This window comes from Notolepis coatsorum (assembly GCF_963971535.1).
Source record: "Notolepis coatsorum genome assembly, chromosome: 13".
NCBI lineage: Eukaryota > Metazoa > Chordata > Actinopteri > Aulopiformes > Paralepididae > Notolepis > Notolepis coatsorum.
Window position 1 is genome coordinate 63599552 of NC_140177.1, and position 12987 is coordinate 63612538.

Below are 12987 nucleotides of genomic sequence, written 5' to 3' on the forward strand. Positions count from 1 at the left end.
TTAATGTTATCTGTGTTGCGTACTAGACTAGATGTCTGACTACTAGACTAGATGTGTGACTACTAGACTAGATGTGTGACTACTAGACTAGATGTCTGACTACAAGACTCGATTTCAGATGCAGATTCAGATTCAGATGTGTGACTACTAGACTAGATGTGTGACTACTAGACTAGATGTCTGACTACAAGACTCGATTTCAGATGCAGATTCAGATTCAGATGTGTGACTACTAGACTAGATGTGTGACTACTAGACTAGATGTGTGACTACTAGACTAGATGTGTGACTACTAGACTAGATGTGTGACTACTAGACTAGATGTGTGACTACTAGACTAGATGTCTGACTACTAGACTAGATGTGTGACTACTCGACTAGATGTCTGACTACTAGACTAGATGTCTGACTACTAGACTAGATGTGTGACTACTAGACTAGATGTGTGACTACTAGACTAGATGTCTGACTAATAGACTAGATGTGTGACTACTAGACTAGATGTCTGACTACTAGACTAGATGTGTGACTACTAGACTAGATGTGTGACTACTAGACTAGATGTGTGACTACTAGACTAGATGTGTGACTACTAGACTAGATGTGTGACTACTAGACTAGATGTCTGACTACTAGACTAGATGTCTGACTACTAGACTAGATGTCTGACTACTAGACTAGATGTCTGACTACTAGACTAGATGTGTGACTACTAGACTAGATGTGTGACTACTAGACTAGATGTCTGACTACTAGACTAGATGTGTGACTACTAGACTAGATGTGTGACTAGACTAGATGTCTGACTAGACTAGATGTCTTCGTGCGTGTGTGTGTGTGTGTCTGTGTGTGTGTGTGTGTGTGTGTGTGTGTGTGTGTGTGTGTCTGTATTTGTGTGTGTGTGTCTGTCTGTGTGTGTGTGTGTGTCTGTGTGTGTGTGTGTGTGTGTGTGTGTGTGTGTGTGTGTGTGTGTGTGTGTGTGTGTGTACCTGTGTTTAGAAGGAATATATCCCAGCTCCTCCAGCTCCCCCTGCTGGTTGAGTCGCCTGGCCTGCCACCATTCATCATCTGCGCTGTCTGTCACATGAAGCACCTCCCCAAAGCCAAAGTCCAGGGCTTGTGATAGGACGCCACAATCCCACTGTTTATCATAGTCAAACAGAGCCCTATGTATAGAGGGTTGTGGTTATAAAGGGTTAGTTTGGTATACAACTGCTTATCATAGTCAAACAGAGCCCTATGTATAGAGGGCTGGGGTTATATAGGGTTAGTTTCTGCCTGTGGTGTCTTTGAGTTGGGTATTGGTCATTACTGTCCTGTTGCTTGTATCAGAGACACTGAGATTAAGAGGACAAATTCTCATGTGGTTTTAATTTATGTTTTTTATAGCAATTTAAACTGTACATCTGAAATCCCAGATGTTGATTTGGCACTAGACTTTTTTATTTAAAGGGGAACTATCTTATAAATGGCCTTTTCCAGTGTTTAGCATTATTTTCTAGCGATGTGGACTTATATTAATAGGATATATGTCTCTAATTCTCAATTTGGCGCATTATTCCAATTCTGTGGGGAGGGGTTGCTATCATCTCTGTGGGGAGGGGTTGCTATCATCTCTGTGGGGAGGGGTTGCTATCATCTCTGTGGGGAGGGGTTGATATCATCTCTGTGGGGAGGGGTTGCTATCATCTCTGTGGGGAGGGGTTGCTATCATCTCTGTGGGGAGGGGTTGCTATTGCCACAGCTCAAGCTGTACTAGATATATTTGTAATATATATGTACATGTAGCTATATATATATATATGTAAATATAAGTGTATAGTAACGTGTTATACTGTAGGTGTTTAGTAAACCAGTACCTGATATAGAAGCTCCTGTTTGCTCTCAGAGACCCAGAGGTTGAGTTCATCATCTGTTCTCTCAGGTCATGGATCTTCGCCTCGAAACGGCTGTATTCTGCACACACACACACACACACACACACACACACACACACACACACACACACACACACACACACACACACACACACACACACACAGGCGCGCACGCACGCACGCACGCACGCACACACACACACACACACACACACACACACACACACACACACACAATAAATCATTTAAAGATCACCTCCACTAAAAAACATGTTTGAGTCTTTTCACAGACTTTGACTATGATATTGCTAAGGTTGCTATGGTAACACACCATCATGTTACTATGGTAACTCACCATCATGTTACTATGGTAACTCACCATCATGTTACTATGGTAACACACCATCATGTTACTATGGTAACTCACCCTCATGTTACTATGGTAACTCACCCTCATGTTACTATGGTAACTCACCCTCATGTTACTATGGTAACTCACCACCATGTTACTATGGTAACACACCCTCATGTTACTATGGTAACTCACCATCATGTTACTATGGTAACTCACCATCATGTTACTATGGTAACTCACAATCATGTTACTATGGTAACTCACCCTCATGTTACTATGGTAACTCACCATCATGTTACTATGGTAACTCACCCTCATGTTACTATGGTAACTCACCATCATGTTACTATGGTAACACACCCTCATGTTACTATGGTAACACACCATCATGTTACTATGGTAACTCACCATCATGTTACTATGGTAACTCACCATCATGTTACTATGGTAACTCACCCTCATGTTACTATGGTAACTCACCCTCATGTTACTATGGTAACTCACCATCATGTTACTATGGTAACTCACCCTCATGTTACTATGGTGACTCGCCATCATGTTACTATGGTAACTCACCCTCATGTTACTATGGTAACACAATCAATCAATCAGTCAATCAGATTTATTTATAAAGCACATTTAACATGACACGTGTCAACCAAAGTGCTGTACAGAGGGTAGATACACATAGATACATATTGACAACAATTACAAAAGTTGTATGGGAGGGCACACAGGCAAACACACAGGAAAACAGGGCATGAGTCAGTGAACGGGAAAGGCTAGTAGGTAGAAGTGGGTTTTGAGCCTCGATTTGAACGCATCTATCGAGGGGGCAAGCCTAATGGAGGTGGGGATGCTGTTCCACAGTGCCGGGGCTGCGACAGCAAAGGCACGGCCCCCCTGAGCTTGAGGTTAGACCTCCGGACTGTCAGGAGCCTCTGATAGGCTGACCTGAGGGACCTGGTGTTGGAATAGGGGGATAGGAGGTCTGAGATGTAGGAGGGGGGGTGAACATTAAGGGCTTTAAAAACAAATAGGAGAACCTTAAAATCTATCCTGTAGCGTACTGGAAGCCAATGAAGGGAGGCAAGGACAGGTGTGATGTGGTCTCTCTTGCGGGTTCCGGTCAACAGTCTGGCAGCAGCGTTTTGTACCAGTTGTAAGCGGGACAGGGAAGACTGGTTAATGCCTATATAGAGGGAGTTGCAGTAGTCTAATCTAGATGAAATGAAGGCGTGGATGACTCTCTGAAGGTCTGCAGGGGAGAGAAGGGCTTTGAGTTTGGCAATGGTGCGTAGTTGGAAAAAACATGCCTTCACCACTGAGTTCACTTGTCTGTCGAATTTAAATTGTGGATCAAAAATGACACCTAGGTTCTTGACATAAGGCTTGACCAGGGAGGACAGGTTGCCAAGGCTGTTGGTAAAGGTGGAGACGGCATCTGGGGGACCGAAGAGGATTATTTCGCATTTGTTTTGATTTAGTTGTAGAATGTTTTGTGCCATCCAACATTTAACGTCATCCAGGAAGGACTTGAGACTGTTAAGTAGAGACTGGTTGTTAGGTTTCCGGGAAACGTAAAGCTGTGTGTCGTCAGCATAACAGTGAAAAGAGATGTTGTGCTTCTGAATGATTGGACCAAGGGGTAGCATGTAAAGAGAGAACAGGATCGGGCCAAGGATGGACCCTTGCGGGACCCCACAGGAGAGGGAGGTTGAGGGGGAGGAGCAGTTGGCAATGTTGACAGCAAAGCTTCTATTTGTGAGATAGGAGGAGAACCATCATGTTACTATGGTAACTCACCCTCATGTTACTATGGTAACACACCATCATGTTACTATGGTAACTCACCATCATGTTACTATGGTAACTCACCATCATGTTACTATGGTAACTCACCCTCATGTTACTATGGTAACACACCATAATGTTATTATGGTAACTCACCATCATGTTACTATGGTAACTCACCCTCATGTTACTATGGTAACTCACCCTCATGTTACTATGGTAACTCACCCTCATGTTACTATGGTAACTCACCCTCATGTTACTATGGTAACTCACCATCATGTTACTATGGTAACTCACCCTTATGTTACTATGGTAACTCACCCTCATGTTACTATGGTAACTCACCCTCATGTTACTATGGTAACTCACCCTCATGTTACTATGGTAACTCACCCTCATGTTACTATGGTAACTCACCCTCATGTTACTATGGTAACTCACCCGCATGTTACTATGGTAACTCACCATCATGTTACTATGGTAACTCACCATCATGTTACTATGGTAACTCACCATCATGTTACTATGGTAACTCACCATCATGTTACTATGGTAACTCACCCTCATGTTACTATGGTAACTCACCATCATGTTACTCTGGTAACTCACCATCATGTTACTATGGTAACTCACCATTGTAGTGGGCACTTACATGGGCACTTACCTGGACGGGACATAATCCACCTACACTGTCACTTTAAGGACACGGGGCATCCGGGGTATCTAGTGCGGCCATATTAACGCTTGACTTTGTTTGTTGTGGTATCCATGGCTATGCTATTAAATGATGCACACTGATGTGTGGTCAAAGAAACTTCACTCTCTTTGGTCGTGATTTCCCGTCTCCTACATTGGTGAACCTGACGTTCTTGGACGCTTTCGAGAACGATTGAACAATGGAACAGGCAGTCGCGCTGAAGTTTATGGAAGCAGCAGTTGCGCTGAAATTGCCAGAGTTCTGGGAAACGCAAGCTACTGCATGGTTTGTGCAGGCGGAGGCGCAGTTTGCAATAAAGAAAATAACGGAGGATGACACTAAGTACTATCACGTTGTCGCTGTGCTGGGGACTAACACGGCAGCCAGAGTGGTGAGTCTACTCACAAACCCTCCGGCACACGACAAATATGGCACGCTGAAGGCACACTTGTTGAAGTGTTTTGAACTGTCTGAGGTGGAACGAGCTAACCGGCTGTTTTCATTGCAAGGTCTGGGCGACAGTAAACCGTCCGAGCTTATGGATAGGATGTTGGCGTTGATGGGAGAACATGAGCCCAACCATTTTCTCTTCCGACAGCTGTTCTTGCGCCAGTTACCGGCTCAGGTAAGGGCTGCCTTGGCCAACACAACAATAAATGACTGCCGTATGTTAGCCGCGGAGGCGGATAAGTTCTTTTTGGCCAGCCAGCAGCAACACTGTACGGCCGTGTTCTATCATGACCAACCCTCTACCTCTCACCATGGGGATTATACCGTCGCTGCTGCGGTGGCAGCCCCTCGCCAGCGAGGGAGAGACACTGGCTGGTGTTTCTTTCACACAAAGTATGGAGCCAGGGCTAACCAATGCCGTCCCCCATGTACTTACAAGGGGCCGGGAAACGCCCGGGCCGGCGCTCAACAGTGGCCATGAGCGTTGGTGGGGCCGGCAGGCTACTGTTTATTCGGGACAACATCTCAGGCAGGCGTTTCATGTGCGACACAGGGGCACAGAGAAGCGTGCTGCCTGCGTCAAGGGTGGACACCCTGGCCGACGGGCATGGGCTCCCTATGGAAGCTGCCAATGGTACTACGATCCGCACGTATGGCAGTAGGCTAGTGGAGTTGTGTTTTGGTGACCGGCGGTTTAGCTGGAACTTCATTACTGCTGATGTGTCTGTGCCCCTGCTGGGTGCTGATTTTCTGTGTGCCTATGGATTGTTGGTGGATGTCAGGAACAATCAATTGATCGACGCCACCACCTTTTGTTCATTTGAATGTACTGTCGGGGCAGCGCCTCCTGTGGGTTTGTCTAACATGTTGTCTGTTACAGATGAGTTTCACCAGCTGCTAGCTGAGTTCCCTGTCCTTACCCAGCCCACTTTCTCGTCCTCCACCAGTAAGCACGGTGTGGAGCATCACATCGCTACGGCAGGTGCGCCAGTCTACTCCCGGGCTCGGCGCCTAGATCCTGCCAAGCTGGCCGTGGCCAAGGCAGAGTTTTCCAACATGGAGAACCTGGGTATTATCCGTCGTTCTGACAGCCCATGGGCCTCACCCCTTCACATTGTCCCCAAGGCTTCCGGCGGGTGGCGCCCGTGTGGCGATTACCGCCGCCTTAACGAGGTAACCACACCGGACCGATACCCGGTTCCACATATTTAGGATTTTTCCACCCACCTGGCCCGGAAGCTCATATTTTCAAAAATAGATTTAGTTCGAGGTTGCCACCAGGTGCCGGTCCACCCAGCGGACATCCATAAGACGGCGGTGATTACTCCCTTTGGTTTGTTTGAGTTCTTGCGCATGCCATTTGGGCTTAAAAACACAGCACAGACATTCCAGCGCTTGATGGACTCTGTGTTACGGGACCTGCCTTTTTTGTTTGTCTACCTAGATGACATCTTAGTCGCCAGTACCACCAAGGCAGAGCACTTGTCCCATCTCAGGACCCTTTTCCACCGACTCAGTCAGCATGGGCTCATAATTAACCCAGCTAAATGTCAGTTTGGGCTGTCTAGGATCGATTTCCTCGGGCACCACGTCACCAAAGATGGGGCAGTTCCCCTCCCATCTAAGGTTGACGCCATAGCAAATTTTCCACTGCCACCCACCATCAAGGCTCTGCAAGAGTTCCTTGGCATGGTAAATTTTTACCATCGGTTTGTCCCCCGGGCTGCTCAGCTAATGCGACCTCTTTATGAGGCTCTCAGGGGTAAAATCGCCAAACATGTGGTGGACTGGATGGACGAGAGACGCAAGGCGTTTGTCGATACTAAAACCGCCCTGGCCAATGCAACCAGGCTGGCACACCCACTTCCCAACGCCCCTGTTGCCATCACCACTGATGCTTCAGACTATGCTGTTGGAGCGGTATACGAGCAGTGGGTGAGTGGGGCTTGGCAGCCACTGGCGTTTTTTAGCCGACAGCTTCGTCCTAATGAGTGCAAATATAGCACTTTTGATAGGGAGCTCCTCGCCCTCTATCTGGCCGTGCGGCATTTCCGTTCCCTGCTGGAGGCTCGTTCGTTCACGGCATTTGTAGACCACAAGCCACTCACTTTTGCTATGGCTAAAGTAAGTGAGCCATGGTCTGCCCGTCAGCAGAGGCACCTGTCATATATCTCAGAGTTTACCACGGATATTCAGCATGTCGCAGGCAGGGACAATCTAGTGGCAGACTGTCTCTCTCGGGCCTTGATCGGGGCCGTCCATGTTGGTTTAGACTATGCACGCATGGCCTCAGACCAGGTTTCCGACCTGGACGTTCAGGCCTACAGGACGGCCATCACAGCACTCAGGCTGGAGGATGTGGCATTTAATGAGGCTAACGGCACACTCCTGTGCGACGTTTCCACGGGGCGGCCGCGACCCGTGGTGCCCAGCAGTTGGAGACGTCATGTTTTTGACATCATACATGGTCTCTCTCACCCCGGTAACAGGGCGTCTCAAAAGCAGGTGGCAGCCAAGTTCATTTGGCACGGGCTGAAAAAGGATGTGAGCGGGTGGGTTAAGACCTGTGTGATGTGCCAGCGCGCTAAGGTACACCGCCACATTAAAGCTCCTTTGGCCCAGTTCTCCGTGCCCGAAAGGAGGTTTGACCATGTGAATGTGGACCTGGTGGGTCCATTGCCCCCATCGCATGGTTTCACATACCTCCTCACGATGGTGGACAGAACCACTCGGTGGCCAGAGGCCGTTCCGCTGTCATCCACAACGTCCACTGATGTGGCTCGGGCGTTTATATATACGTGGGTGGCCCGGTTCGGTGCTCCGTCTGACCTTTCGTCGGACCGTGGACCTCAGTTCACCTCTGAGCTTTGGTCCGAGATTGCCAGAAACTTAGGCGTGAGACTGCACCGCACTACCGCTTATCACCCGCAGGCTGGTTTCACTGGTCCATGAAGGCTTCTCTCCGAGCTACCCTTAGCGATGGTAGTTGGGTCGACAGGCTCCCGTGGGTCATGTTGGGTCTCAGGACCGCCCCCAAGGATGATCTCCAGTCATCGTCGGCTGAGCTGGTCTATGGCCAACCGCTGCGGGTCCCCGGGGAGTTTTTACCTGACACCACAGACCCCTGGTCTGCGACCCAGCAGCGCGTTTCAAACTTGGAGAACGCTAGGGCATTTGTGCCGGTCCCCACCTCGCAGCATGGTTTGCCACAGACTCGTGTTCCACCCGGCCTCCAGGCGACGGAATACGTGTTCATACGGCACGATGCCCACCGCGGGTCCTTTCAACCCCCCTACGATGGCCCGTTTCGGGTCCTACAGACGGGAAGTAAGACCTTCGTGGTGGACATTGGCGGTAAACCGGAACATGTCTCGGTGGACAGGCTTAAGCCAGCTCACTTGGATGTGGATCACCCCGTGGCACTCGCTCAGCCCCCGCGGCGGGGGCGACCTCCCCGTGTTAAACCTCGTCACCCTAGGTCGCTTTTTGAAAATATGAGTCCCTCACCGCCCATTAGGCACCTTGCCCCCTGCCCTCCCCGCCACCGCAAGGCCCCAGGGGGTCCCATGGTAGCTCATATGCCGGCTCCAGTTGTTCGGAGCCGTTATGGTCGGGAGGTCCGTCTACCGACCCGTTTTGTGAGTTAGTAGGGTGAATTCTGGGGGGACATATGTAGTGGGCACTTACATGGGCACTTACCTGGACGGGACATAATCCACCTACACTGTCACTTTAAGGACACGGGGCATCCGGGGTATCTAGAGCGGCCATATTAACGCTTGACTTTGTTTGTTGTGGTATCCATGGCTATGCTATTAAATGATACACACTGATGTGTGGTCAAAGAAACTTCACTCTCTTTGGTCGTGATTTCCCGTCTCCTACACCATCATGTTACTATGGTAACTCACCATCATGTTACTATGGTAACACACCCTCATGTTACTATGGTAACTCACCATCATGTTACTATGGTAACACACCATCATGTTACTATGGTAACTCACCATCATGTTACTATGGTAACTCACCATCATGTTACTATGGTAACTCACCCTCATGTTACTATGGTAACTCACCCTCATGTTACTATGGTAACTCACCCTCATGTTACTATGGTAACTCACCATCATGTTACTATGGTAACTCACCATCATGTTACTATGGTAACTCACCATCATGTTACTATGGTAACTCACCCTCATGTTACTATGGTAACACACCATCATGTTACTATGGTAACTCACCATCATGTTACTATGGTAACTCACCCTCATGTTACTATGGTAACACACCATTATGTTACTATGGTAACGCACCCTCATGTTACTATGGTAACTCACCATCATGTTACTATGGTAACTCACCATCATGTTACTATGGTAACTCACCATCATGTTACTATGGTAACTCACCCTCATGTTACTATAGTAACTCACCCTCATGTTACTATGGTAACACACCATCATGTTACTATGGTAACTCACCATCATGTTACTATGGTAACTCACCATCATGTTACTATGGTAACTCACCATCATGTTACTATGGTAACTCACCCTCATGTTACTATGGTAACACACCATCATGTTACTATGGTAACTCACCCTCATGTTACTATGGTAACTCACCAGATTCAGATTCAGATTCAGATTCAGATTCCTTTATTGAGCCATTTGTGTAAAACACATTGGTAATTGTTGCAGCAATACAGTGTATGCATTTTTTCTTTTTTTCACAGTAAACAAACACCAACACAGACAAGAAACGAAAACAGTGCAGTGGGGGATTAATCAATAAATAAAATACATATATATATATATATAAAGTGAAGTGTGCAGAGATACTAGTGCAGTGCAGTCAATGTCATTTAGCCAGTGTCATTTGGGGGCAGAGGGGGGGGGGGGGGGGGGGGGTACCGAGGGGGGGGGGGGGGGGGCCTGAGGCATTGATCAGCCTGGCGGCTGAGGGGAAGAAGCTCAGTCTGTGTCGAGCTTTCACAGCCTTTGGGATCCTCAGCCTTCTCCCAGAGGGGAGCAGGGTGAAGAGGCTGTGACCGGGGTGGGATGGGTCGGCCATGATCTTTCTCGCCCTCTTCAGCGCCCTGGAGTCGTGCAGGGACCTGAGGGAGGGCAGGGGACAGCCGATCACCCTCTCCGCGGAGCGAATCACCCGCTGCAGCTTGGCAAGATCACTATGGTAACTCACCCTCATGTTACTATGGTAACACACCCTCATGTTACTATGGTAACTGTTGAATGCCGATGGGTTTGTCTCTATCTATCTCAGTTCACTTACTCGAGATAGAACCCTGTGGCCGCCCGATATCCCCCAGCGAGGTGCTAAACTCGCTAAGTTCTCGGGTCAATTACTATTTCTATCAAGCTTACTTCATAGTCACTAGTTAGTTATATCCAGTTGATATGAAATATAAGCATAGAAGAGTTGTTAACCTCTTCTTTGTTTGTAATAAACCGAATGTATGTCTGGGAGAACTCTTATTGCCTATAATAACAATAATATTATTATTATCATTATTGTTGTGAAGGGCCAGATTAAACTGAATATATATATATGTATCGTTTGATATACCTTGTATATTATTTGTATATATACACGGAATATCCCTTTACCTGCGTACAAACCAGAGTAATATTCGCTCTCCTATTGGACAGCGACCCCAGGCGCCAACGACCAAGCCCCCAATGGCAAGTTCAAAGGCAACTCCGGGCATGTCGGTACATGCCCAGAGTCTGCGTAGTAATACGAGACAAGAACTGAGGTTGGGACTAGATATTCACCTTACGTATAAATACGGCGCAGGTGTAAACAGCAGTAGTTCAAGTTCAATGTCCAAGCCTTCACCACGAGTCAACGTGCAGTGAAGTGAGCAACTTTGCATCTAAATAGAGCATTGAGAACCGTGTGCGAATAGAATGTTAAAGTGTCAGAGTTTAACGCAGTAACGTTAAGTTCGACTTAATCTAATGTGAAGTAATAGTCGATCATTTATTGGATATCGTGCGGCTACAGTTCTTCCGTGACCAGCATTACCATCGGTTCGTCGTGTATTTAGCTAGTGCACTTATCCAGGCTGTGCGGCCTAAATCCGTGCCCACACCCGAGGAGTCCTAGGCGAGAACCGTTGGATATGTACACAGGAGAATCTACACCGGCGATTGCAGAACCATTTCTGGTTGGATTATATTGCTTTGGGACCGTGACCACCGGAGAAGAGCACCGTTGATTCCACTGTCGTTTGGGATTTACCCTTGTGAGGATCACCACTCGGGCCCGCCTCTTGGAAGGGGCTGGCTAGCTGTCGTCAATGCTATCGAGCATAATGGATTACAACTATTGCTTTGTCTGCTGATCAAGGGAGTACATGCACCGGCTCCTGTATTTGGAGCCTCGTTATTCCTCGTTGACCCAGACTGTGTACCCGAACATTCATCTACCCCTCCCGGCCTTACACCCCGGAGGGAACCCCCCAGTGTCTCCAGTTGGTACCGGTGTGGCCCATATAATTGCTATACCACAGGTGGCGTCAGCTTAGACCCATCCTAGTATTCCTACTATTCTCATTGACTTATGCTCTTGACTGACTTTACGTATGTTCTTCGCCATACAAGCGCGAGCCTAATTCTCAATCTGTAACCTAACGTTGCTTAATAATAATAAATAACCCTCCAATATAATTTATGTGTCAATGCCGTATTCTTGTGTGGGTGTTCACCATATATATTCATGTACTGTATGGCCAGTAATTAAAGTACATAACTAGTAGTGGTTTAATATATCACAATCTTTAATACAGTCAGGGTTTTGTAACCCCTCAGTTACAATTATCATCATTATTATCATCATTTTAGGAAAGGGCCTGTAATGCTACTCATTTGAAAGCCTGATGATATTACTTTGCCGTCACCGCCACTATCCTCATTTGTGAGGAAAGGCCTGTAATGCTACTCATTTGAAAGCCTGATAATATTACTTTGCCGTCACCGCCACTATCCTCATTTGTGAGGAAAGGCCTGTAATGCTACTCATTTGAAATCCTGATGATATTACTTTGCCTACAACAATAGTAATTATATTACTCACCCTTATCAATTCGACAGATCCATCGATCCGTGGTACCGATCGTCCGGCCCTGCAGTGGCCAGACTCTCAGTTTCCCACAAATCTGATGGAGCCCGTCGAACACAGAGATACCGGCGCCCACAAACAACAAACAGTGACATATATATATATATATATAATATCCTCTATATAACTTTAGCTGAAAAGCAGTAACCAGCAATTGATTCAATCTGCATGGCTTCCAGAGTGTAGCTATACCGTTACCTCAGATGAGAGCAGGGCGAGGCCAGCCTCGTGACACATTGCGATAGAAAGCTGTCCACGAATTCAATAGGTATTATAACAAAGTTATTTTAATTAGAAAAAGCAAGTTACAAAAGAGACTGCATTGGAAATGTCCAATTCAGTAAAAGTGAGTATAAAACAAAAAACATCTCTCTCTTAGCATAGCAAAAACTCTCTTTGTCATAATGGTGTCTGCAGTCTAAGAATGAAAAATCTGACTGGGATCCAGCGAGCTGGCCTTTTTATACAGGCCCTGCATCATATCAAGACCTCTTTACTATTGGTCTAAATACAGTGATGTCATAATGATGTCATTCTACCAGCCAATCAACGCATAACACATAAAGATGAACTCTCCTCCCCTTCTAGTTGTTACAGTAACTGGGGAAGTAACGGATTACTTCTTTTGGGAAAAACCCCATTACGTCACTAAACATGTATGC

General features: G+C 47.0%; 1 protein-coding gene across 1 annotated transcript in view; it reads right to left on the reverse strand.

The window, feature by feature from the left end:
* LOC311239379 (disks large homolog 4-like) overlaps positions 1-12987 on the reverse strand; it is a gene marked incomplete at both ends in the record, with an annotated part of 140812 nt that overhangs the window by 42733 nt on the left and 85092 nt on the right. Inside the window, 2 exons of the mRNA XM_084327686.1 lie at positions 990-1166; positions 1860-1956. Coding sequence (XP_084183812.1) covers positions 990-1166; positions 1860-1956 — 274 coding nt within the window. The remainder of the gene's footprint in view (positions 1-989; positions 1167-1859; positions 1957-12987) is intronic.